We start from the raw sequence: 25,782 nt of genomic DNA, 5'->3' as shown, positions 1-25,782 counted from the left end.
TATGAATGATAATATATACATACCACTGAAGTCATATTATTTGTAGATTCCATATGTATTTCAAAAAAAAAAATTTTAAAAAATTATTTATTTTTTTATTTTTTTTTTTTTTCAATTTTTTTTAAAAATTTTTTTTTTAAAAATTTCTTTTTTTTTTTTTTTAATTTTTTTTTCATATTATTGTTATATTCAATACATACATATATTCGATAAAATGTCAGGTACATTATTTGAAGAATTAAAAATGATTTCAAGAAAGAACAAAGCTTTCTACATCTTCTTCTTAAACAAAGTCCACGGTACTCCATTACCAAAAACTACTATTGCCGAAACTCTCACTGGTAAATAAAAAAATAGAAAATTTTAGCGATATTCAACTTCATTGCAACAATCAACATTTTTTAGGTTACAATTTATCAGTAAAGCAAAATATAAACAGCAAAATAGGAAAATAGAATAGAAATATTGAACATAAAATAATAATATAAATTTAAAAAATATCATCAATAATAATTGTAACATTAATAATAGTAAAAATTAGAAATAGTGAAAATTAATAATAGTATAATATGATTATAATAGTAAAATGTATAATAAGCAGAAATATAGATGATAATAATTATTTCAATTAATTCTTAATATTGTTGCATAGAAGTTCAAAAAATATAACGAATTACTTATACATTAAATTTTTATTTTAAATTATATATAGAGGCCATCAACCCATTCACTGGTGATCCAACCGCCAAATTCATTAACTATTCATCAGTTTTCGTTGTTGGTTACGGTATTAAAAGTTTATTCTTTGGTCACCACCCACATCAAGAAAAAGATTACCCATACATGAAATCAAAGAGAAGAACTCTTGCCTTTATGTTTGCCTAAACATTTAGATATATTATTTTATTAGGTTATATTTATAATATCATCAAAAACAAACAAAACAAAACAAAACAATTTCATATAATAAAAATAAAAATAAAAAAAAAGATGATTCATGTGTAATAAAAAAAATTAATACTTTTATATTTAAAATAGAAAGAAAGTGTATTTTATTTTATATAAAATAATAGTTAATACTTGTATTTGTGGATAAATATTCATAGGATAAATTATGTTTTAAAATTAGACAAATAAAATAGATTTAGGTTTGCACTAAATTGTATTTAATATTTTTTTTTATTAATTTTATTTTTTAAAAAAGAATTAATTTATTTTTTTATATAAAGAATAAATTAATTTATTTGTTTAACTTGTCTATTCGAAACAGTCATCGATTAAGAACATTGATGAGCATAATAACATTTTATCGTTGGTAACTAAATCACGTGGGAAGTTAATTTGGTAACCACCTAATTTAGAACCATTCTTATTTAATGAACCAATTGATGATTGAGCTTTAATACATTTAAAAAAAAAAAAAAATTATTAGTATAATATTAAAAGAGATGTTATATATTATTTAGAACATTACCTTTATTTCTGATATCAAATAACCATTTCTTGGAGTTTGGTAATAAGGAGAAGCATTTTTCACCTCTTTCGTTGAAGCATTCAACTTGTTCTTTGTTGCATTCAATGGTACAGAATAAATTATTTTGGGTATCATAGAGTTTGAGATTTCTTCCTTGTGATTCACCTTTGAATAAGAGGTCACCAGTTGAACTACGGATATTGATACTGAATTTATGAACACCTAATTCTTCTTTGAAGACTTCACAGAGTTTATTATCATTTACGTCAAAGAGGGTAAAGTAGTTTCTACCAACACCTTTATTGGCAATAACTCTTTCTGTATTCATTAAAATGTTCTTCCAGAGAGTGAAAGTGGTACGGGTTTTTTCTGATGGGGAGAAAAAGCCATATTTTTCATTTGGATCTACTTTAATAGCCTTTACTTCTTCCCAATTATGTGAGAGTGGTGGTTGTTGGGCAATTTGAGCATAGCTTGCATGATTACCAAAGTGAACAGTTGTAGATGGTTCAACAACAGAGACTGAAACTGGATGACGGTGGACATCAATCTTTGGTGCTTTAGTGTTAATATTGACAATTGGTTCTCTATTTTTAAGACCAATTTGTGGTGGGTCTTGTGAAACTCTAATTGATGGTTCATCTTGGAAGACTTGAACTTTTGGAGTTGGGTTTTCCCATTGAACTTCTGGTTGGTATGATTGGTAGTTGATCTTAGTTTCACTTTCTGAATATTTCATAGTTGGTGCATAATCTTGAATAGTAATCTTTGGTCTATCTTCTTTAACTTGGATCTATTTATAGTATGATAAATTAAAAATAAAGAGTTAGTATGTTGATTTAAAAAGTTATAGAAATATAAAAAATAAAAAAACTTACAGAAGCTTTGGTTGATGGAACAACATCAACACTTGAGGCAATTTGAGTAATATCAATCTTTGGTGGATTTTCAGTAACTTGTACTCTTGGGTCACATTTAGTTACACGAACAACTGGATCAGATTGTCTAACTTTAATAGATGGTTGGTATGGTTCCATAATAATTTCTGGAGCACCATCCATTTCCAAATGAACACGGAATGGTGGCATCTTGAGATAGAATTTTGGCATATATTGTTCAATGTCTACCTCTGGTGCTTGTTGTTCGACTTCAATGATTTGTTGGTCTGAGGTAACGTAAACATCAGTTGGATTTGGTTTGACGCTAACTTGAACTGGCTCTTGTTTGACATGGATAAGATCAGCGGCACGACCAATGTTAACAGTTGGTTGGGATCTTTCTACATTGATTTGTTTAGCTATTTCAGAAAGCTCCAAGTACATTGGTGTTTGCTCGAATGATAAATGGCCTGGTTTTTCTTTGACAGAGATATCATAGTTTTCTCTATATTGACCTGCATTACCAGTAGCAGTAAAAGTTCTTCTTTCTTCTGCAGTTTGTTTTGGTGAACTTGTATAATATTTTTCTACCATTTTTTTTTAATTTATAAAGTGTGATATTTAATTAAGAATATATAACTAATTATTAAACATAATAATAAAAAGTTAATTGTTATTGTTTATTTATTAATATTATTTAATATTATTTAATATTATTATTATTATTATTATAACTATAAAAACAAATGAAATGATAAAGTTTTTTTTTTTTTTTAAAGTACAAAAAAATTTTTAAGATTTCTATAGTGTTTATTATTAAAATAAATTAAATTATTATTCATTTTTTAATAGATTTATTAATTCTAAAATCAATCGAATATTGTTTTTTTATTATTTTTAATTTTTTATTTTTTTTTTATTTTTTTTTATAATAATTTCGAAATCTATAGGTTTATTTAAAGAAAAAATAATTGTTTCTAATTATTTTCATTTTTTAAAAATATTAAAATAAATTAAAAAAATAAAAATTAAATTTAAAATAAATTTTTTTATTTTTATTTTTTTTAAATAAACATTGTTTAAATTTTTTAATTTTTTACTTTATATAGTATTTAAAAAATAAAAAAGGAAAAATGAATTTTAAAAGAATTTAAAAAACCCAAATAATTTCGAACAGATAAAAGATTAATTCGATCTACCCAAAACAAAGTACTTTTTATAATAAAAGGACCAATTTATTTAATTTTTAATTTTTATTAATTAATGTTTTTTTTTAAGGTCTTTTTAAAAAAAGAACTATAAATAATTGTTTTTTTTTTTTTCAAAGTCATTTTCTAATTCATCCTTATAATTATTAAATAAAAATAAATTAAATAATAATTATTATAATAATATTAAAAAATAAAATAAACTTTACAAAGTTTAAATAATCAATATCAAACACAATGGATTTAAATGTTATCAACGATACTTGCCAAAAAGGTACCCCACGTTTCCCAGAAGAAAAAACTCAAACTACCAAAGTTGTTAAAACTCAAAAATGGGTAAACAATTCAAATACTTATGATGATGGTGTCATCAAATTAGAACAACCAAGACAAAGAGTTTTAGTTGAAAAACAACAAACTCAAATCAAAGTTGACGAAGGTAAATATTAATATATTAAAATATTTTGTACTTTATATTTTATAAAATATTAATTTTTTTTTTTTTTTTTTTTTTTTTTTTTTTAAAAAAATAATTTAGGAAAGGACAATATTAATGTTTATGAAATGCCACCAGAAATTATTATTAAAGAAAATGCTACTGATTTAGAAGTTGTTGAAAAATCATTAAGAGCTGATGTTAATGTACCAGCTGCTCAAGTTGAAATTCAACAACCAGCTCCAAGAATTTTCTTAGATCAACATGCCCCAATTATTGATGTTAACCAAATGGCCCCAAGAGTTGAATTTATTCAAAGAGAACCAATTGTTAGTGTTAACCAACCAAAGGCATCTGTTATTATTAATCAACAAAAACCAGAAGTTCAAATTCAATCATCCAAACCATTAGTTTCATTTGCTTCAGCTGCTCCACCAAATATTAAAGTTACCCAACAAGAACCATTAATTAAATTAATTAGAGGTGAACCAATTGTCCGTATCTCTGAATTCAAAGGTACTCCAGAAATTATTTTACAAAAATCTGATAGTTGTGTACTCAATGTTAAACCAATGCCAGCTCCAGTCCTTACTCTTTCAAAAGGTAAAATGGCCACTGAATTCGTCTCAACCACCAGCCAACAAAACTCTTCACCAAAAATAATTAAAAAAGAAGAAACCTTCATCAGAAAAGAAGATGGTAAAACCACCAAATTTGAAAAGAAAGCTGAATGGTTAAACGAAAAACCAACAATGTCACCAAAAATTAGACAACAAGTTTAAACTAATTGTTTAATTTTTTGTTTAAAAAAAAAAAATAAAAAAAAATAATTTTTAATAATAATAATAATAATAATAATAATTAAATTTAATTTTTATTTTTTTATTTTTTATTTTAAATTGAACTAATTAAATTTAATTTTTTTTTTTTTTTTTTTTTTTTTTTATTTATTTCTTTTTTTTTTTAAATTTATTTTTATTTTTTTTTTAATTTTTTTTTAAAAAAAATTTTTTAAAAAAAAAGGGGGAAACTCAAATCTAACCCATTTAATGAATATTTATATTAAAAACAATGTCAGATGTAATATTATAATTATTGGTACCACACAAAGCATTAATGTCAATACTAATGAACTTATTATTTAACCTATAGGAGGAAAAAGTAAAACAACTAGTTGAATTTTTAGCAGCGTTGGTGGATGATAGATTTAAAGAAAAATTTACAGGTATAGAAACTAACTATATATAAAACCAACATATTATTTTTTTACTAATCATTTATATAATTAAAAAGAATTATCAAAGGCACCAAAAGATAGTTTGGTTGGGTATATCCAAACATTAGAGGATTGGGCATTAACATTAGGTGTTAGCGAACAAAAACAACTTCAAGTTGGGAAACTATTGGGTATTTTAAATGACCCAGATGAATTATATGAGGATAGTGAAATGGTATTAGAAAACAATCATAATATGAACATTCCTAATAATATAAATATAAATAATAATGTTAATAATATAAACAGTAATTTTAATAACAATAAATGAAATAAAATTTCAAATCTGTAAATAATAATATCAACAAAGTGTAAAAACAAAACAAAACAAAATAGAATAAAAAAAAAATAAAAATACAATACAAAACAATGCAAAGCAAAACAAATATTTAAAATGGTAATAGTGTAAATACAAAAAAATAAAAAAAATAAAAAAATAATAATTATTCCTGTACTCCTTACATCTTTTTAAGGAATTGTCCAAAAACATTAATTTTTTATAAATTTATATAATTTATTATTTATTTATTTAATTAAACTGTATATATTTTTTTTATCCCAAAAAATCCAACCAGACGAAAAAAAAAAAATAAAAATATATACACACTAAAAAAATAAAAGAAAGTTTAAATCCTTCGTGCAAAAAAAAATAGATAATTATTTTTATAAATATAAATTAATTTTTTTGTTTAAAATTTAAAATTATTATTTGTTTAAAATCTTTGTCATAGTATACCAGTATTCGCTCAAGCAAAATTTGTTGATTAAAATTCGTAAGCCTGGTTTTTTAATCATCAATATAAAAATTTTCCTCACAATTTTTTTTTTTTTTTAATTTTTTTTAAAAAATATTTTTTTTTTTAAATTTTTTTTAAATTATTTAAAAAAAAGGCTAACACATAAAAATTTTTTTTTATTTTTTTATTTTTTTTTTTTAATATTATAATATACTCCAACCAATTTTCTAAAAATAAAAAATTATTATATAATTTTTGTTCCTATTTTTTAGATAATATTTAATTTATTCCCCTTTTATAAATTAGTATTATTGTGTTGTATATTATAAAAATCACACTATTTTTTTTTAAATTTTAATTCAGAAATTTCTTTTTCAAATACCATCAACAATCAAGATCATTGAAGAAAAACAGAAGAATTAATATAGTTTTTTAATATATATAAAATAAAATGTCAGGAAAAAATAGATTAAATATTTTCCCAACTAGAATGTAAATTATCTACTTTTTTTATTTTTATTACTTTGGATAGCCGATATTTTTCAAGTGATCATACCACTTTTTCAAGGTGTGAACACACACAATTTTTTTTTATTTTTAAAAATCGGATTCTATAGGAAATAATTTGACTAATAATATTTATCAACTATTATTTTAGGGCATTGACATCCATGAAACTCAAATTAAAGGGTGCTGTCACTGGTCATTCACTTTTAAAAAAAAAATCAGATGCTCTTACTATTCGTTTCAGAAAGATCCTAGCTAACATTGTCGAAAATAAACAATTAATGGGTACAACCATGAGAGATGCCTCTTTCTCACTTGCTGCTGCCAAATATGCTGCTGGTGATTTCTCGTAAGTAATCATATAACCAAATTTAAAAAAAGAAAATATAGATTATTAATTTATTTTTTAATTTCAATTTATCATCAAAAACAATAACAATCATAATATAATAACAATAGAAACTCAGTAATTGAAAATGTATCAACTGCAACTATTTCAGTTAAAATGACTACTGAAAATGTAGCTGGTGTTCACTTACCAACCTTCGAAAAAATTTCTGAAGGCACCGTTAGTAATTGTAAGTAATCTTTATTAAACACCCACATAACAATAATTAAAAAATTTTAAAACATTTTTACTAATCTTTTATTTAATTATTTTAGCACAAGAACTTACTGGTCTTTCAAAGGGTGGTCAACAAATCAATAAATCACGTGAATCACATGTTAAAGCTGTTGAAGCCTTAATTGCTCTTGCATCTTTACAAACCGCTTTCGTTACATTAGATGAAGTTATTAAAATTACCAATAGACGTGTCAATGCTATTGAGTTTGTCGTCAAGCCAAAACTTGAAAACACCATCAATTATATTATTACAGAGTTAGATGAAAACGAAAGAGAAGAGTTTTTCAGATTAAAGAAAGTTCAAGGTAAAAAGAAGAGAGATTTGAAAGCTAAAGAATCAAAGAGAGAAGAAGAAGCCATTAACAAGAAGACCGTTGCTCCAGTTAACCTTACAAAAGTTAAAAACATCCTTGAAGACGACGAACAAGCTGATGATGATTTATTATATGAATAAATAATATAAAAAAAAAAAAATTATAAAATAAAATATATAAAAAAAAAAATATAATATAAAAAATCATTGTGTGTAACCCTAAAATGGTATTTTCTTTTTTTTACCATTTAAAGATCAATTAATTTAAATAATTTTAGGTTTAATAATTTCTATAAATATTTATTAATATTTTTTTATTTTAAATTTTTATTTTTTTTTTTTAATTTTTTTTTTTTTTTTTCATTACATTTTTTTAAAATTTTTATTTTTTTTTTTTTTTTTTTCATTTTATGAAATTCATCAATAACTTTTTTCCCATTTTCTATTTCTTTTAAATATAGATTATTAAAATAAAGAATGGCAAAAGGAAATAAACATAATAATGATAGTAGTAATAATAATGAGATCAGAAAAAAGCAAAAAGTAGATAATGGCAATAATGAAAATATAAATAGCAATAGTAATAATAGTAATAATTTAACATTATCAGAAGTTTTAAGTGATGAAATTACAAAATTAAGTGAAAAAAATTGGTTAAAGGCAGCAAATGTCAAATCATTCGATTTGGGTTTGGTTGAAAAGATATATAAAGATCAAATTTTACAATCAAATTTCAAAATTCAAATTTTAGAGTTATCTCACTACTTTGAACATTATTTATGGCCAAATTTTAAATCAAATCAATCATCAAAATCATTAATAATGTCAATTATTATAATGATCAATGAAAAATCAAAAGAGGGTTTAAATTCATTCCAATCATTCCATATAGGAAGTAATAATAGCACCAATGGACAAGAAGAGTCAGCATCGTCAATAGAATATTCAACATTTAAAGAATTTTTCGAAAGCTTTCTATTAGTAGAGTTATCAGAGTTATCAGCCAACGAATTATCACATTATATCAAGTTTTTAATTAATACATTTCAAAGTGTCGAAGATATTCACGTTAGAAATGAATGCCTTAAAATAGTTTCCTACCCAATTTGGTTAAATCTTTCAGAGGGACGTTTAGATCAAGATATATCTTTATTACCAGATTTTTTAATAAAGAAATTACAATTGTTTAAAAAGAAATATTTAAATTCAAAATTAAATCCAGTTGGTAAATATTAATATATTATATAGTTCACTTTTTATAAACACTTTACTAATTTTTAAATTAATTTTAGAATTGAAATATAAAGATTTTTTATTAAATTTAATGGTACAGTTTATTAATACATTGGATAGTTTACAAATTTTAAAGGAGTCAAATAGTGATGAATTTAAAAATTCATTAAATTATTGCGAAAGATTTTTAGAATTAATGATCGATTTAATGACTCAAATTACAACAAGAAGATTTTTTTATTCATTATTAGATGACTTCCATTTAATCTTAAAGGTTTCACAAAGTGTTTTTATAACTAAAAATCCAAAGGATTCAAAGTAAGAAAATTTTATATTAAATATTTTACTTACCAAAGTATACATATTAACAAATATTTATTATTATTAAAGAATTTTAAATGGACTATTAGGTATATTAAAAGTTTATAATAATTTTGATATTGATAATTTTACTGGTGAAGAGATATCAAGTGATCAAGCTACAGGTCTTCATTATCAAGCAATTCAAGAATTACAAAAAGTTATATTTAAAAACTTCCCAGAAATTAAAGAGATAGCACTTAGAAATGTTTCATTTGTTGAAAATAAACCACAATTTATTTCAGTAATTTCAAATTTATCTGAAGATAGATTAAATGAACTTTGTTATTTATTAAATTTCAAATCAAAAGTAAGGTTTTATTATTTTTATTATTATTAATGGTTCGTTGATGTATATTAACATTTTATTGATTTATTTATTTTAGGATAAAAAAGAAAATAAACAATTTTTAATTTCATTATTATTATCAAAATTCCAAAAAAAAGAATCAGTTGTTGAACCAGTAAATAGAATGTCATTATACCCAACAGAAAAGTTATTATGGGATTCATCAGCTATTCCAGATAGTAGTTATAGAAATGATAGATCTTTAGCATTACCAAAATTAAATTTACAATTTCTTTCATTCAATGATTATTTGATGAGAAATTTTGTATTAGTACGTTTAGAGTCTGCTTATGAAATTAAACAAGATATTGAAGATACAGTTAAAAGATTATCACCAAAATATAATATATCAAATAATAAAACAACATTTAATGGATGGTCAAGAATGTCATTACCTTTATCATCACCATTCAAGTAAGTTTATTTACAAACATATATAAAAAGTAAATTAATACTAAATAGCTATTTTTTAAACTATAGAATTATAAATGTTTATCAAGCAAATATTGGTGAAGATAAACCAAAAAAAGTTAATGGTGTTATAAATGTAAGCTTACATTCATGTAAGGAATATATTAAAGAAGAGTGGTTATCAGTTAAGGAACATGATGTATTATTTTTAGTTACAATTCAACCAGAAGGTGATGATAATACAACTGATTTTGTAAAGAAATATGGCATCAAACATGTTAGAGGTTGTGAGGTAGTTGAAATTATTGGTGAGGATAATAATACAAATAGTAATTCAAGAGCATTTAAAGTTTCATTAGATACAAATCAATATCAAGAAGATTTAGAAAATAATAATTTAAAACTTTATGACAGTTTCAATATAGTGTTAAGAAGAAATCCAAAAGAGAATAATTTTAAATCAGTTTTGGATACAATTATTTCATTATTAAATTCAAAAAGCTATTTCCCCGATTGGTTAAATTCAATTTTTATGGGTTACCCAAGTGATCAACAAAAACAACAAGAGCAAGAGCAATTAGAAGAAGAAATATCATTTAACGATACATTTTTAAATTTAGATCATTTAAAAAATACTTACCAAGACAAAAAGATAGAATTAACCGAAAACTGTAAATTAATGTGTTCAAAGAGCCAAGACAGCGATCTATTATATAAGATTAAGTTTAATAATGAAGGTGATTCAGACTCAATTTTGGTAGATACTTATAAAAATAAAACAAATAAAGTTATAAACTCAAGCGATGAAGTGGTCAATAGAAATAAAATTGAATTTACACCAACTCAAATCTCTGCAATTAAATCTGGCGTTCTCGAAAATAAATTAACATTAATTGTAGGTCCACCAGGTACCGGTAAAACTGATATAGCTGTTCAAATTATCTCAAACATATATCACAATTCACCAAATCAAAGAACCCTAATTATCACCCATTCCAATCAAGCACTTAATCAACTATTTGAAAAGATTTACAATTTAGATATAAATGAACGTTATTTACTTCGTTTGGGTCATGGTCAAAAACAATTGCAAACATCTAAAGATTTCACCAAAGGTGGTAGAATTGATTTTTGGTTAAATCTCCGTATTAGTCAATTGGAAAAGGTTGATCAGTTAGCCAAGAGTATTGATGTAGCCGATGATGTTTCTTATACCTGCGATACTGCTCTTCAATTCTTCTCATTCCACGTTTTATCAAAATGGGAGAAATTCCAACACGATCTCGAAAAGTTACAAAAAGAATCAAACAACAATGATAATTCAGCTGCACAAATTAAATATATAATCGAAAATTATCCATTTGGTAAATTCTTTTTAGATAACTCAATTGCAAAGGAATTGTTCTCTACCGATAAATCATTACAAGAAAATCAAGAAATCTTAAAAGAGCTTTGGTTGTATATTGAAAATATTTTTAAAGAGTTGGAAGAGTGCAAAGTATTCGAATTATTAAAATCATCAAATGATCGTTACAATTATCTTTTGTTAAAGCAATCAAAGATTGTCGCAATGACATGCACATATGCTTCGTTGAAAAGAAATGAACTTATTAAATTGGGTTTCAAGTTTGATAATCTTTTAATGGAAGAGTCGGCTCAAATTAGTGATATCGAGTCCTTTATACCGTTACAGCTTCAAAACGATAGACCAGAACAGCAATCAAATCAACAAATGGATGATGGTGAAGAAGCAGCAGAAATCATTGAACAATTTAGATTAAAAAGAGTAATTTTAATTGGTGATCATAATCAATTACCACCAATTGTTAAAAATCAATCACTATCAAAGTTCTCTCATTTTGACCAATCATTATTCACTCGTTTTATTCGTCTCGAAATTCCTCACATCATTTTAGATAGACAAGCACGTTCAAGACCATCAATCTCAGAGTTATTTAGATGGCGTTATAAAGGTTTACAAGATCTCGACATTGTTAAAACTAACGATTACTTTAAACACGCAAACGGTGGTTTCGCTTATGACTATCAATTGATTAACGTCGAAGAAAGCGATGGTTTTGGTAATGGTGAGACTGAACCAACACCACATTACTATCAAAATCTTGGTGAAGCTGAATATATTGTAGCGACCTATCAATTTATGAGGGCTATTGGATACCCAAGCGATAAAATTACAGTACTTACCACTTATAATGGTCAAAAGCAATTACTCCGTGAGGTGTTCCAAGCTAAATGTAAATCAAACTATGGTATGCCACACAAAATTACCACCATCGATAAATATCAAGGTCAACAAAATGATATTATATTGCTTTCACTCGTTAGAACTAAATCATATGGTCACCTTAGGGATCCACGTCGTTTAATTGTTGCAATGTCCAGAGCTAGATTGGGTTTATATGTATTTTGTAAAAAACAATTTTGGAGAAATTGTTACGAAACCTCTTTAGTTTTCTCTAAACTCTTAAAAAGACCAGATAAATTAGTAATATTAAAATCAGAACTCTACGACACAAAACGTTTAATTAACTCGGAATTAAATCAAGATGATTGCTTTGAAGTTCAAAATTCTTTCCATATGAAATCAATTGTCGAATCAAATTAAAAAAATAAATAAAAAATAAAATAAATATTTATAAAATTAGTTAATAATGTATATAAACAAAATAACTTTAATAATAATAAAAAAAATATAGTTTATTTAATTAATATTTAGAAAATATATGTTTTTATAATTTAACAACATCGGATGTTATTAGCTGAGTTCATTGATGAAATAGATTCTAAATTTTAATTTTTTTTTTTTTACTTTTTTTTAGTTTTTTAGTTTATACATAAGCAATAGTATGTATTGGTTATTGTGGGATGCACTTTAGTATTGCTTTTAAATTCTTTATTGCATAGGGTTTTAGAATAAACAGTTTTACCAACTTCTTTTCTCCCAAAACACTTATAAAATATTGTATGTATGTTTGTGTGTGTTTTGTTACGTGTTTATATGTTGACCGTGTTTGATTTTAACTTGGGTTAAATTTAAATTGTGAAATTTCACACACAAAAAAAAAAAATATAGAATACCTTCATGGAAATATGATAAATTCTTTTAAGTCCATTTCTTTTTTTATTACTACGGAAGTCTATTTTATTTTTATTCTATACTGAATCATTATATGTTTTGATAGTATATATATATTAATACTCGATATGATTTAATGCTAAATAATCCTTGATATATTTTAATGATACACAATAGTTGATATTTTTATATGATACATAATACTTGATATTTTTAATTATCGATAAAATTTTATATATTATGAATGTTACACAATACTTGATAATTTTAAATGATCCATAATATTTATATTCTTGAATGCTATACAATACTTGATATTTTTTAATGATTCAACAAAATACTTACATTATAATTATTGTTCAATAAATCTTTATATTATTGAATGTGTATAATGATACAAAATTATTTTATCAAAATAAAAAAAAAAAATATAGTTGAATTTAATAATTAATGCTAAAAATCTTTGATATGCTTTGATAATATTTTTAATTATCCGTAATATTTGATATATTTCGAATGTTACACAATACTTGATAATTTTTAATGATCCATTATATTTAATATTCTTGAATGTTACACAATTATATTTGATATGTTTTAATGATCCAATAAAATAATTACCTTATAATTATATTCTATAAATCTTGATATTATTGAATGATCCAATTGTATATTCTTGAATGTATAATGATAATAAATTTTATAAAAAAATAAACTATTGTTGAATTTTAATAATTAAATGCTAAAAAATCTTTTATATGTTTTAATGCTAAAAAATCTTTTATATTTTTTAATGTTTAAAAATCCTCGATAGTTTTAATGCTTAAAAATCATTTATATGTTTTAATGATAAAAAATCCTCGATATGTTTTAATGCTAAAAAATCCTTGATGTGTTTTAATGCTAAAAAATCCTCGATATGTTTTGATAATATTTTTAATTATTTTTTATTTTTTATTTTTTATTTTTTATACTATTGGCCACTCTTTGTAAAGAGTGTTTCCAGCTCTACCACGGGGAGGTTAGTATATTAGAGCCGATGGTTAATTATGTATCCCACCACGCAGAATACATAATTAACCACCACTTACCTGAATGTATATATTTGTGAATTGTTTTTATATATTAGTGGTTAATTATGTATCCCACCACGCAGAATACATAATTAACCACCACTTACCTGAATGTGTATAATGAAAAAAAAAAAAATTTTATGAAATTATTTTCTTTAAATACTTTTTAGTTTTTTAAAAAAAAATTAAAAAAAAAAAAAAAATTTAATTTAAAATTAATTAATTAATTAATCTATAACTATTTCCTAATTTATTTAAAACATCAATTCCAAAATAAGTAAAACTTGTATTACACAAAAAATGTAGATCTGCTACAATCAAAATTGGTAATAATTTGAAACAGGGGAGGTTTTTTTTTTTCAAAATTTTTTATTTTTCAAATAAATTAAACACATCTTCCTTTTAAAGAAATCATTTTTCCATTTATATTATTTTATTATAATTAATTTTATAATGTTTTGTAGAAAAGGAATAATGTAAGAGTTTGGTAGTTCATTATATGAAATTGGTATGATCAGCTGAATGAAAATACATTAAAAAAAAAAAAAAAAAAATTAATCACAATTTTAATTTTTTTTTTAAATTTCTTTAAAATTTTTAAACATTTTTTTATTTTTATTTTTAATTTTAATGAGCGCTTTTTTTTATTTATTTTTTTTTAAATTTTGAATTTTATTAATTATAATATTTTTATTTTCCTTTTCAAAAACCTTCACAAAACTATATGGATAAATCTAATACTATGGTGCTATTTTCACTTTTGTTGATGCTTATAATAGCCCTCTTTATTTTGTACATCACAATTAATCTAAAAATATAATATAATATTATTTTCATTTTAATTAATAAAAACCTCGTCCAATACAAAAGGTTGAATTTTTGTTTTTTTTTTTTTACAATCTTTCATTTTTTTTTTTTTCATTCTGAATAATATTAATAATCATTTTTTCTTAAAATAATAAAAACCTTCCAGATGATCCAAAAACGACAAACAATAATGATTATTTTAATCACTATAAAATGTCATTTTAGAATATTAGTTTTTTTAATGAATATAATTATTTACTTTGAAATATAATTTTTTTTTTTCTTTTTTATATCCATTGGTAAATTAATGATTGAATTATTAAAAAAAAAAAATTTTAATATTTTTTTTCTGCATCACGATTTTTTTAAAAAAAAATTATTTTTCACAAATTTTTTATATTTTTTTAGATTAGCAACAAATACAAAAAATATTTTAAAATGATTTGTGATAACACAACGGAATCCTCTTCAGCTGATAACATCAATATAGAAGTTACAGAAAACAATACTAGTAACAAGGGCCTCAATACTAATAATATAGTTTTTCCTAGTTTGGTTAGTGGCAACAATTATGTTTTACCATCAAAAGATCAATTAAATAAATATAAACTTTCAAAAGAGTTTACATGCACTGGAAGATTTTTAAGATTCGATACTTCATTTCAAAACTACCCAATTGGTTTACAACAGTTTTTACCATATCAAGAGTTAATGTGTATAGCCGATGATGTTAATAGAATAGTCGAAAAAGAAAAATCAAGAAGAATTATTGTTTCAGTTATTTCAATTATTTCATATTTTATTTTGGGTTCAATATTTGTTTATTTTTCAGTAATAAACCAAAGAAATATGAATTTAATGTTTTTTGGTGTTTATTTTTCGGTTTTTGTTTCTGTTGCAGTTGTTATTGTTAATAGAAATGTAAGTAGTATTTTAAAAAAGCAATATTTAAATTCATATACATATTAATAGTTTAATTTATTTTTTTTATTTCAAATAGAAATTAAAACAAATTGATAATCAATTATATAGTATGGAGTCAAGATATAGAAATCGTGGTATCATCGTTTCATTTAAAAGAAAGGAATATATTTTTAGAAATCTTGAATTTAAAGGATCAGTTTATTATCCAAATAGTAATGTTGTACCACCACCACAAATTTATAATCAAACAACAGTTAACCCACAAATCTATGCTTCACCAATGTATAACCAAGCTCCACAAATGTACAACCAAGTAGCCCCACAAATGTACAACCAAGTAGCTCCACAAATGTACAACCAAGTAGCTCCACAAATGTACAACCAAATTCCACAATTGTATACCCCAGTCCCATATTATAATAACGCTGCAACCAATCCAATCCCAAATACTGACCCTTTACCACAATCACAAAGTGAAAATATGCCATTATTAAAATAAAAATTTAAAATTATTAAATAAAAAAAAAAAAACTCATATATCTTATTTTTTATTCATAGAGTTAATTTATTTAATTTTTTTTTTTTTTTTTTTTTATTTTATATTTTTTTTTTTATTTTTTTAATTTTCATTTTATTTTTTTTTTATTTTTTTAAAAATTTTTTTAAATTAAAAAACTAAATATTTAATATGACAGAAGAAATTACAAATGATTACGAATTATATTTAAATAAATCCATAACTTCATTTGATACAATTTTACTATTACATATAATTACGAAATATGAAATAGAGAAGCCCACTATCGATTGGTCGGTGGTTCAAGGCTATTTGGTCAAAGAATATAATAGATTAAAAGAATTAAAATTATTTTCAAATTCAGAAAATATAATAGATTCACTAAAAAATGAAGAAGTAATTATATATTAAACCATATCAATAATAATAATAAATAAATGTAAATTCTAATATATATTTAAAACTATTATCTTTAGGAAACTAAAACCTTTTATAATAAAATTCAAGAGGTATTTTCAAAAAACCATGTAAATTTAGAAAATTTTTTAAGAAATAAAAGAATAGAATTAATAAAATCAGAAATAAATGAACTCAATAAGGAGTTGAAAGAAAAGGAAGACAATATACAATTAATAAAATCAAACTATTTAGAGCAATTACAAAAGGAACAAAAAGAACAAAAAGAACAAAAAGAACAAAAAGAAAAGAATGAAAAAGAAACTGAAAGTGAAAAAGAGAATGATATTGAAATTAAAGAAGAGGAAGAAGAAGAGGAGGAGGAAGAGGATGATTCACAGACTAAAAAGAAAGAAAAAGAAAAAGAGAAATTAGAAAAAGAAAAGAATTCTTTATCATCGTCCACAACAACCACACCTAAACCAAAGAGAAAGCACTCAGCACTATCCACACCACAGCAAACTAAAGACGAATTAGAAGATGATTCATTACAACAAAAGAAAAAAGATGACGAACAGCAAAAAGCAAATATTAAGAAAATTTTAGGAGTGTCATTAGCAAAAGTATGGAAAGCATTAAACTCAAATAGATTTGCCTATATTTTCAGATATCCAATTTCAAAGGAAGATGCACCAGATTATGATTCAGTTATCAAACATCGTATGGATCTTTCAACTTTAAAAAAGAAATTAGATGATAATGTATATAACAATTGTTCAGAGTTTAATAAAGATTTAATATTAATTTTCAAGAATGCAATGAATTACAATGAAGAGGATTCCGATATTTACAATGCCGCCATATCAATGAGAAAAGCTGCTGAAAAAGAAATGGAAGCGTGTTTTGCAACTGAAGAGTTGCTAAATAGTGGTGCTGGAAATTCATTAGGAACAAGATCCAATAGAGGTCCAAACCCACCATCATCTACCACCAATGAAAAATCATCAGGAAATACAAGTGGACCATCTACACCATTAGCAACCTCAACCAACCCAATGCCATCACCCTCTATCAGAGGCAGAAATAAGACACCAATAAACACACCATTAGCCACAGCAATCTCAACCAACTCTAATAGATCAAAGAAAAATAGCGAATCAGATCAATCAAATCCAAACACACCATCACTACAAGAGGATCCAATTGATTTCTCTGATGATAATATTCCAACCACACCCAGATCAAATAAATCATCTTCAACCACCAATACTCCAACATCAACAAGTAGATCTAGAAGTGCTAAAAAACAACAGGAACAAGCGAATGAAGAGGCCTCAAAAAAAATTCAAAAAGACAAAGAAATTCTAAAATTGATGAAACAATTACACATCAAGACGAATAAACTAAATAAAGAAATATTATTTTATAATAAAAATTATTTTTAAAAAAAAAATGAAATTTTTTTATAAATTTAAATTATTTGAATAATTATTTATTTAATTTTTTTGTTTTAATTTAAAATTATAATAAAGTTCTTTATGTTTTTTTTTTTTTTTTTTTTTTCAATTTAAATTTTTTTTTTTTTTTTTTTTTGAAATATAATTTTATTTTTATATATATCAAATTCACCACACATATACAAATTTTATAATATATCTAAATAAAACATTAACTCTATTTATATATTAGGAAATTAAAAATAATAATTAAACACACCAACACACCCTCACACACGCACCATATTGAAGTTATTAAAGAAAATTTTAATTTAAAATTTTTTTTTTTTTAATTTTTTTTTAATTTTTTTTGAATAATATTATTGTTTTTTTCTATTCTGTGTTTTTGTTTTATTACACATAAATTTTATTATTTGTTTCTTTCAATTATTTTTTTAAATTTTATATATAAAACAATTTAATCACTATCATATACTTTTAAAATGTTAATAAAAGAATAGTAAGTTTAGATTTAATCAATAACAATAATAGTTTGATAATACCAGACCCAACTAATATTAATAATATATGTAATACAGTAGGATGACATTGCCATTAACAGTTGAGGAATATCAAATTGCTCAATTATACATGGTTGCAAAAAAGAGTAAAGAGAGTACAAAAGATGGTGAAGGTATTGAAATTATTAAAAATGAACCATTCGATAATGAAAAAGGCAAGGGTCAATACACTGAAAAAATCATTTATCTTGCCAATTCAATTCCAAGATTCGCTGCTGCAATTCTTCCAGCCAGTGCATTACAAGTAGAAGAAAAGGCCTGGAATGCATACCCATATTGTAAAACTGGTAAGTGTTTCAAAAACTAATTTATAAAATAGCTTTTAATTAAAATAATATTAATTTATTTTTTAAATTTATAGTTTATAGTGTTTGTATTTTTTTTTTTTAAATTAATAATATTTTTTTATTATTTATTAATAATTATTATTTATAGTGTCCATTTTTTGGTGAAAAACTAGCTTTATCAATAGAATCAATGCATTTACCAGGTAGAGGAGAAATTGAAAATGCTTTAAATTGCGATAAAGATACTTTACAAAAAAGAGAAGTAGATTTTATAGATATTGCATTCGATCCAGTAGATCCAAAAGATTATATACCAACTGAAGATCCTCAAACTTTTAAATCTACAAAAACAAATAGAGGACCCTTAAATGAAAAAAATTGGAGGGTAATTATTTTGGGGAAAAAAAAAAAAAAAACCATAAAACTAACTTTATTTTTTTTATTATTTTTAGGAAAAAGTTGAACCTGTTATGACATGTTATAAATTAGTTCATGTCGAATTTAGATATTGGGGTTTCCAAACCAAAGTTGAAAGCGTAATTCAAAAAACAGGTGTAAGAGATGTTTTACTAAAAGCACATAGAGCATTATTTTGTTGGATTGATGAATGGATAGGATTATCAATGAAAGATATTAGAGATATTGAAGAGCAAACAAAATTGGATTTAAAAAAGGTATGTTTTGTTAAATAAAAAAAACAATTAAAAAAAAAAAAAATAGTGACTAACATTTATTTTTATAACTTATAGAAATTAGAAGAAAATCAAAACACCAAATAAAACAACCTTAAAATCAATATATTATACAGTTAAAAAATATACATTTAAATAAATAATATTATTTATAGTAACATATAATATTTTTTTTTTTTATAAATCAAATTTATGCATGCCGTGGTTTTTTCATTTTTTTTTTTTTTTTCATTTTTTTTTTTTATTTTTTTTTCTCTGTTTTACAATCTAGATATACCCATGTTACAACAATAATCAAATAACAATATTATTATAAAATAATTTCATAAAAAAAATAATCTGGCAGTATATATAGACACTAAATTTATCCATTGAGTCTAAAATATAAAAAATCTCAAAATTTTTTTTTTTTTTTTTTTTTGTAATTTTTTTTAATTTTATTTTTTTTCAATTTTTGTAAATCTTTTTTTTTTGGCTTTTATCACATCAAAATATATTTTTAAATATTTTTTTTTTTCACATAGTTTTTTCTTTACTGTGAAATATAATAAATAAACAAATATTAAAAATAAATAATTTAATTAAATCCCCAAATAATAATATAGAGAAATAAAAAATAAAAAAAATAAAAAATAAAAGTTATTTATATAAATAAATATTTTTATAAATAATATAAAAATATAAAATGGGTAATGGGTCAACAAAATTAAGTTTAAAAGAACTTGATGTTGTTTCTAAATCAACCAATTTCTCTAAACAAGAAATTCAAAAGTTATATAAAGATTTTAAGAAAAACGATAAAGATCGTAATGGTACTTTTAATCGTAAGTTTTATAATTAAAATATTAAATATAAAATATAAAATATAAAATATAAAATATTAAATATTAATTTATTTAATTAAAATTATTACAGAAAAAGAGTTTATTAAATTTTTTAAATCAAAATTACCAAATTTTCCTGAAGATCAACTTTTAAATTTCTTTAAATTATTCGATTTTGACAAAAGTAACTCTATTGATTTTAACGAGGCCTCGATTGCACTATCAATTTTTGGTAAAAACCCAGTTAAAAATAAATTAGAAATACTTTTTGGTGTTTATGATGATCATAGATGTGGTTATTTAGGAAAAAGGGAAATTAAACAATTGGTCACTCTAATCGAAAATATTGGAAGTTGTGTTGGAAAAGAAGATTCAATTTTAGTTTTCCAAAACTTGGATCAAAATAAAAATTACATTATTTCATCAGATCAATGGATAAGAGAGGGTTCAGAAAATAAATTAATTCTATGTATATTAGAAAATTTTTAAATAAAATTAAATAAAAAATAAAAGTTTTTTTTTCTTTTTTTTTTTTAAAAATATTTCTTTATATTATTTGTGTATATTTTTTCATGTTTATTAAAAAAAAGTTCACCAACGGTTTTTTATTATCGTAAACAATTCAAAAAAAAAAAAAATGTTTTTTTACCTTTTGATTAACCAAAAGATGCAGCATCTTTAAAAATTTGGAATAAAAAAAAAAAAAAAAATTTAATATACACAATTTTATAATATTATTTTATTTAAATATTTTGATTTTAAATTTCTAAACTATCCAAATCCATTTGAATACCTTCTAATGTATCAACTTTAGCCTTTATACTGCAAGTATAAATAGTTGTTGTTTGGAAAAGGTCACCACAAGAACCTGTAAAGCCCATATAACCGCACAATGGAAAATCGAAAGGTATTTTACAATTTTCAATTTTTTCAATTAATGGTAAATCATTGTCGTTGTTGATGGTTAAAAATATTGAGATTTCTGAATCTTTTCTATTATATACAATTTTACAGTTATTTATATTTCCGTTTTTAAAATTTGATTTGAAAAGACCCAATGAATTTGTGCTATGTTCACAGGATAAAAAACCATTAGTATCTGGTATTTGAATTGATACATGGTCATATACAGGATCATTATATGGAGTATTTTTCCAATTATCAAACTCTATTGCTACTACACCATGTGGAATACCATTATAACCTAAGCTGCTACCTGGTTCTCTACTAATTGATTTTGGTCCATGATTTTGAATTACAAATGCAAATCCATCTGCAATACCCTCTATTTTAAATGAAAAATTGACCTCAAACCCTTTTTCACCAATTTCTACCATCTGATTTGAAAATATACTTCCAATTTGACATTTTTTTGATTGTGTCAGAGTAATCTCTTTTTTTTTTTTCTTTGCGCTTCCATTTACAGTTGAGTTTGTTAAAAAATCTATTTGTTGGTTAATTTTTATTGGTGCGTGATTACTCTCTTTTTCTATTTCTTTTTTTTTAATTTCTTTTTTTTTTTTTATAATTTTATTTTTTGTTATATTTTTTTTTTTTTCAATTTTCACTTTTTCAGTTTTTAATTTTTTTTTTGGTATGTTTTTTTTAACTTTTTTATTTATTAATTCCTCTAAATTGAATAATTGAATTCTTTGTCTCTTACTATCCATTATTTATTTGATCGAGAGAACAAAAAAAAAATTTATGGTTTTATTGAGAGAAAAAAAAAAAAATAAAAATATAAAAAAAATAATAAAAACATAAAAAAAAAATAAAAAAATTACCTCAAGAAATTAGGAAAATTTTTAACGATTTTTTATTCTTTTCCTTTTAATTAAAAAATTATTTTTATAATTATACAATAGTATATATTAATATAATGATAAAAAAAAATAAAAAAAACTATTTTTTAATTTTACATTATTTGATTTTTTTATTGATTTTTTTACCATTCTTCGGAAATAATTTGAGCAACATTTAAATAATCTAATAATGGGAAATTGTTTTGTAAATAACTATTACCATCTTCATAAATTAATGTTTGATCTGGTTCTTCACCATATTGAGAATAAAATTGCATAGCATAGTCGAAACCACTTGTTATGGTACCAAAAGAGGTGAAGCCCATACTATCTAAAAATGTATTATTTCCATAATTTATAAAAAGTTGAGTAGTTCTACAACATGTACCAGTTGAGTTTTCTTCAGCGGCAAATGAAATTGTTCCTTGAACGTTTGATGCACTTGGGACAATTGGATCATTTGGGATTGTAATGTTCCATTTTTCATTTAAGCTTGGAGTACCACTGATACCCCATTGAGCAACAAATGGTCTTGGTGTTTGAATAACTCTAAAAAATGCAGTTTCTTTAAAATAATATTGAAATTAACATCTATTGTTCTAAATTTTATTAACTAAATTTGATATTTACCTGTAAAAAATCCTGTGGTAACTAATTGATAAAATCTATCACTTCCATATGGGCTTCTGGATCTATCTACTCCAATTTCTATGTTACCTTTAGTTGTAGTGAAAACTACATTATAATAACTTGGTCCTACTGGATCTTGTGCCTTATTAAATGGTGATAATAAACCAATTAAAAATAATAAACAAATAATAATTTTCATTTTGAAAATAAAAAAAAGGTTAAAATGATTCAAATTAAAAAAAAAAATTAAAAAATTAAAAAATTTTAAAAAAAAAAGAAATTTTTTTAAAAAATAAATGAATAAAATCTAATTATTTATCTACATTATTATATATATTTTATTTATTATGAAGTTTATTTAAAATTGTACTGATACCCATTTCTACTGTTTGTTCAAGCTATTTTTTTAATATAATATAAAAAAAAATTTTAAAAAAAAAATTTGTGTGTTAGTTTTTGAAAAATAAAAACGAAAAAAATAAATAATAATTTGATAATTACATCGTTTTTGAACTTTACAACTTTGATAAGATCATCAACACGGTCATCTACAAATCTCCAAGTATTTTGATGTTCGAATGAAGTATCTGATAACATAAATAATTCGGATGATGTATATAATGCAGCTAAAAGACCACGTTTAGCATACCAATCAAACTATTAAAAAAAAATAAAAAAATTAGTACTATTATATATAAAAACTAAAATATAGTATATGCTTTACTTACATCTGATGATTTATCACCAACTAAAAACCAAACATCATCTACTAATTGTAACATTGAAGGTGAGGTATTAATAATGTTGGTTGGATTAGCTAATAATTGCATAGCTTCGGTCCATCTGTTGAGGTATGGTTTAATCATTGAAAGTCTTAACTTGACGATTGCTTTAATTTTTTCCTTCTTTGAAAGACCTTCAAGTAAATCACTATTTGATTGAATTTGTTCCATTAATTCTTGGTTACATTTAGTAACGAAATAATAAGCCAATTCATATGCTGAATTTTCACCAACTAAACCTTGAGTAACTGGTGGATATCCTAATTCGATACATGATTTGCTAACTGCTTCTGATGTCCATCCATATAAACTAATATATTTTAATGAGTTTTCTAAAATTTGATTTTTTAAATCATTAATTGATGATTCTTTTGTATTTTGAATTGGTTGTTCTTCAGTTGCATTAATATTATTATTGCTATTATTTTTATTATTATTATTATTATTATTACTATTATTGTTTAAATCATTATTTATAGTTGTTGAACAAAATGATCTTTTATAATTATTATTATTAATACTGTTATAATTTAATAATAAAAATTTATTGTTGTTTTTATTTAATAAATTACAAATATTATTTTGTGAAATTTTAGAAATGGCAATTCTGCTGCCCCTTGTTATTAAATTCATCATTATTGTAACTACAATATGTATTTATATAAGAAACATAATCCAAAAATGAAAAAAATTTAAAAAAAATAAAAAAATAAAAAAAAAAAAAATAAAAAAATTGATTTTTTTAATTTTTTTTTTAATTTTTATTTTTATTAAGATGTATATATTATGTGTTTGTGTTACCTATATTTGTAAAGGAATTTTATTTTTCCCATCATCACATCAAAATTGTTAATATTAAGATTAAGGAAATTTCGATTTAATTTTTAGCCAAATGATTTTTTTTTTTATGTTTTTTTGTATATAAACAACACAAATATGAAAAATATTTTTTTAAAAAATATCCTTTTTTTTATCGATTATCAATTTTTTTTTTAATTAATTTGTTTTTTTTTTTCGTTTTTTTTCTTTTTTTTTTTTTTTTATCAAACTTTTTATTTTTTTTATTTTTTTTATTTTTTTTTAATTTCACAAATCTACTGGTAAATATGTATATTAAAAATTTAAATTTTTATTTGTAATTTTCTAACCCTTTTTATTTTTTTTTATTTTTTTTTATTAAATTCACACAAATAAAAAAAAAAAAAAAAAAAACATTAAATTAAAAATTTATAAAATTTATATTTTTTTTAAATTTTTTTTCATAATTTTAAAAAAATATAATATTATCATAAAAACTTTTAAACTAAAAAACTATCGAATTGTATATTTTTCAACTTTATAGTAAATAATGTCAGAAAATAATAATAATAAAAATAATAATAATGATAAAGAGGAATACAAGTCATGCGGACCAAATTGTTATTCATGCACATCACCAAGAAGTAATCATATTGAAATTGATCAATTAATCGCCAATAATCATGCCTGGTCAACTAGAATAAAACAAGAAGACCCAGGATTCTTTAATCATTTAGCAGAAGCACAAAAACCACGTTTCCTTTGGATCGGATGTTCCGATAGTAGAGTCCCAGCCGAACGTTTAACTGGTTTGCAACCAGGTCAAGTTTTTGTACATCGTAATGTAGCAAATTTAGTAATTCATACAGATTTAAATTGTCTTTCCGTTATTCAATACGCTGTCGATATTCTTCAAGTTGAGCATATTATCGTTTGTGGCCATTATGGTTGTGGTGGTGTTGCCGCTGCATATGATAACCCAGAATTAGGTTTAATTAATAATTGGTTACTCCATATCAGAGATTTATTATTCAAACATAGTAGTCTTATTTCTTCATTAGAAGGTAATAGAAAGCGTCTTTTAGATACTCTTTGCGAATTAAATGTAGTAGAACAAGTTTTCAACATTGGTAATTCCACAATTATGCAATCTGCATGGAAAAGAGGTCAAGATGTTAAAATTCACGGTTGGATTTACGGTATTCAAGACGGTTATTTAAGAGATTTAGGTGTTACTGCTAATTCAAGACATACTTTAGAACAAAACCACAAGAACGCTATTTCAAAATTAAAAGAAAATATTTCATTATCAACTAGTAATTCATAAAT

At 22.9% G+C, this 25,782-nt stretch overlaps 14 protein-coding genes across 14 annotated transcripts in view; 10 read left to right on the top strand and 4 right to left on the bottom strand.

Moving 5' to 3' along the window:
- Positions 1 to 1,003, top strand: part of DICPUDRAFT_91101 (uncharacterized protein) — a 1,528-nt gene extending 525 nt beyond the window's left edge. Inside the window, exon 2 of the mRNA XM_003283391.1 lies at positions 713 to 1,003. Coding sequence (XP_003283439.1) covers positions 713 to 885 — 173 coding nt within the window. The 3' untranslated portion in view covers positions 886 to 1,003. The remainder of the gene's footprint in view (positions 1 to 712) is intronic.
- A 143-nt stretch (positions 1,004 to 1,146) lies between these two features.
- DICPUDRAFT_91100 (uncharacterized protein) lies at positions 1,147 to 3,088 on the bottom strand. Its single transcript, XM_003283340.1, has 3 exons — positions 2,353 to 3,088; positions 1,475 to 2,267; positions 1,147 to 1,397 (listed from the first exon to the last, which is right to left on the bottom strand). Exons 1-3 carry the CDS (start codon positions 2,944 to 2,946, stop codon positions 1,258 to 1,260), a joined length of 1,527 nt encoding a protein of 508 aa, XP_003283388.1. The 5' UTR covers positions 2,947 to 3,088; the 3' UTR covers positions 1,147 to 1,257.
- Positions 3,089 to 3,797: 709 nt separating this feature from the next.
- Positions 3,798 to 4,778, top strand: DICPUDRAFT_147084 (uncharacterized protein; the record flags this gene model as incomplete). Its single annotated transcript, XM_003283390.1, has 2 exons — positions 3,798 to 3,999; positions 4,099 to 4,778. 2 exons carry the CDS (start codon positions 3,798 to 3,800, stop codon positions 4,776 to 4,778), a joined length of 882 nt encoding a protein of 293 aa, XP_003283438.1.
- A 289-nt stretch (positions 4,779 to 5,067) lies between these two features.
- On the top strand, positions 5,068 to 5,543 carry DICPUDRAFT_74399 (uncharacterized protein; the record flags this gene model as incomplete). Its single annotated transcript, XM_003283389.1, has 3 exons — positions 5,068 to 5,076; positions 5,149 to 5,221; positions 5,290 to 5,543. The coding sequence occupies 3 exons, from the start codon at positions 5,068 to 5,070 to the stop codon at positions 5,541 to 5,543; spliced, it is 336 nt and encodes a 111-aa protein (XP_003283437.1).
- A 665-nt stretch (positions 5,544 to 6,208) lies between these two features.
- On the top strand, positions 6,209 to 7,652 carry DICPUDRAFT_52292 (uncharacterized protein). The gene is made up of 4 exons (XM_003283388.1): positions 6,209 to 6,501; positions 6,668 to 6,865; positions 6,976 to 7,094; positions 7,180 to 7,652. The coding sequence occupies exons 1-4, from the start codon at positions 6,461 to 6,463 to the stop codon at positions 7,593 to 7,595; spliced, it is 774 nt and encodes a 257-aa protein (XP_003283436.1). The 5' UTR covers positions 6,209 to 6,460; the 3' UTR covers positions 7,596 to 7,652.
- A 279-nt stretch (positions 7,653 to 7,931) lies between these two features.
- On the top strand, positions 7,932 to 12,433 carry DICPUDRAFT_147081 (uncharacterized protein; the record flags this gene model as incomplete). The annotated part of the gene is made up of 5 exons (XM_003283387.1): positions 7,932 to 8,679; positions 8,747 to 9,005; positions 9,078 to 9,357; positions 9,434 to 9,810; positions 9,877 to 12,433. 5 exons carry the CDS (start codon positions 7,932 to 7,934, stop codon positions 12,431 to 12,433), a joined length of 4,221 nt encoding a protein of 1,406 aa, XP_003283435.1.
- Positions 12,434 to 15,222: 2,789 nt separating this feature from the next.
- DICPUDRAFT_147080 (uncharacterized protein) lies at positions 15,223 to 16,207 on the top strand (the record flags this gene model as incomplete). The annotated part of the gene is made up of 2 exons (XM_003283386.1): positions 15,223 to 15,705; positions 15,785 to 16,207. The coding sequence occupies 2 exons, from the start codon at positions 15,223 to 15,225 to the stop codon at positions 16,205 to 16,207; spliced, it is 906 nt and encodes a 301-aa protein (XP_003283434.1).
- A 189-nt stretch (positions 16,208 to 16,396) lies between these two features.
- On the top strand, positions 16,397 to 18,066 carry DICPUDRAFT_147079 (uncharacterized protein; the record flags this gene model as incomplete). The annotated part of the gene is made up of 2 exons (XM_003283385.1): positions 16,397 to 16,621; positions 16,702 to 18,066. The coding sequence occupies 2 exons, from the start codon at positions 16,397 to 16,399 to the stop codon at positions 18,064 to 18,066; spliced, it is 1,590 nt and encodes a 529-aa protein (XP_003283433.1).
- Positions 18,067 to 18,547: 481 nt separating this feature from the next.
- DICPUDRAFT_91098 (uncharacterized protein) lies at positions 18,548 to 19,803 on the top strand. Its single transcript, XM_003283384.1, has 6 exons — positions 18,548 to 18,577; positions 18,657 to 18,925; positions 18,993 to 19,000; positions 19,074 to 19,310; positions 19,378 to 19,599; positions 19,675 to 19,803. Exons 1-6 carry the CDS (start codon positions 18,561 to 18,563, stop codon positions 19,702 to 19,704), a joined length of 783 nt encoding a protein of 260 aa, XP_003283432.1. The 5' UTR covers positions 18,548 to 18,560; the 3' UTR covers positions 19,705 to 19,803.
- A 499-nt stretch (positions 19,804 to 20,302) lies between these two features.
- On the top strand, positions 20,303 to 20,930 carry DICPUDRAFT_25724 (uncharacterized protein; the record flags this gene model as incomplete). The annotated part of the gene is made up of 2 exons (XM_003283383.1): positions 20,303 to 20,441; positions 20,533 to 20,930. 2 exons carry the CDS (start codon positions 20,303 to 20,305, stop codon positions 20,928 to 20,930), a joined length of 537 nt encoding a protein of 178 aa, XP_003283431.1.
- Positions 20,931 to 21,199: 269 nt separating this feature from the next.
- Positions 21,200 to 22,111, bottom strand: DICPUDRAFT_147075 (uncharacterized protein; the record flags this gene model as incomplete). The annotated part of the gene is made up of 2 exons (XM_003283339.1): positions 21,200 to 21,726; positions 22,105 to 22,111. The coding sequence occupies 2 exons, from the start codon at positions 22,109 to 22,111 to the stop codon at positions 21,200 to 21,202; spliced, it is 534 nt and encodes a 177-aa protein (XP_003283387.1).
- A 275-nt stretch (positions 22,112 to 22,386) lies between these two features.
- Positions 22,387 to 23,072, bottom strand: DICPUDRAFT_25863 (uncharacterized protein; the record flags this gene model as incomplete). Its single annotated transcript, XM_003283338.1, has 2 exons — positions 22,387 to 22,808; positions 22,874 to 23,072. The coding sequence occupies 2 exons, from the start codon at positions 23,070 to 23,072 to the stop codon at positions 22,387 to 22,389; spliced, it is 621 nt and encodes a 206-aa protein (XP_003283386.1).
- Positions 23,073 to 23,160: 88 nt separating this feature from the next.
- DICPUDRAFT_44820 (uncharacterized protein) lies at positions 23,161 to 24,140 on the bottom strand. The gene is made up of 3 exons (XM_003283337.1): positions 23,602 to 24,140; positions 23,375 to 23,530; positions 23,161 to 23,271 (listed from the first exon to the last, which is right to left on the bottom strand). The coding sequence occupies exons 1-3, from the start codon at positions 23,824 to 23,826 to the stop codon at positions 23,212 to 23,214; spliced, it is 441 nt and encodes a 146-aa protein (XP_003283385.1). The 5' UTR covers positions 23,827 to 24,140; the 3' UTR covers positions 23,161 to 23,211.
- Positions 24,141 to 25,003: 863 nt separating this feature from the next.
- DICPUDRAFT_147072 (carbonic anhydrase) lies at positions 25,004 to 25,780 on the top strand (the record flags this gene model as incomplete). Its single annotated transcript, XM_003283382.1, has 1 exon — positions 25,004 to 25,780. The coding sequence occupies one exon, from the start codon at positions 25,004 to 25,006 to the stop codon at positions 25,778 to 25,780; it is 777 nt and encodes a 258-aa protein (XP_003283430.1).
- Between the last annotated feature and the right edge of the window lie 2 nt (positions 25,781 to 25,782).

Source organism: Dictyostelium purpureum (genome assembly GCF_000190715.1).
Source record: "Dictyostelium purpureum unplaced genomic scaffold DICPUscaffold_7, whole genome shotgun sequence".
Lineage (NCBI taxonomy): Eukaryota > Evosea > Eumycetozoa > Dictyosteliales > Dictyosteliaceae > Dictyostelium > Dictyostelium purpureum.
This window is presented reverse-complemented; position numbering and strand designations above follow the sequence as displayed.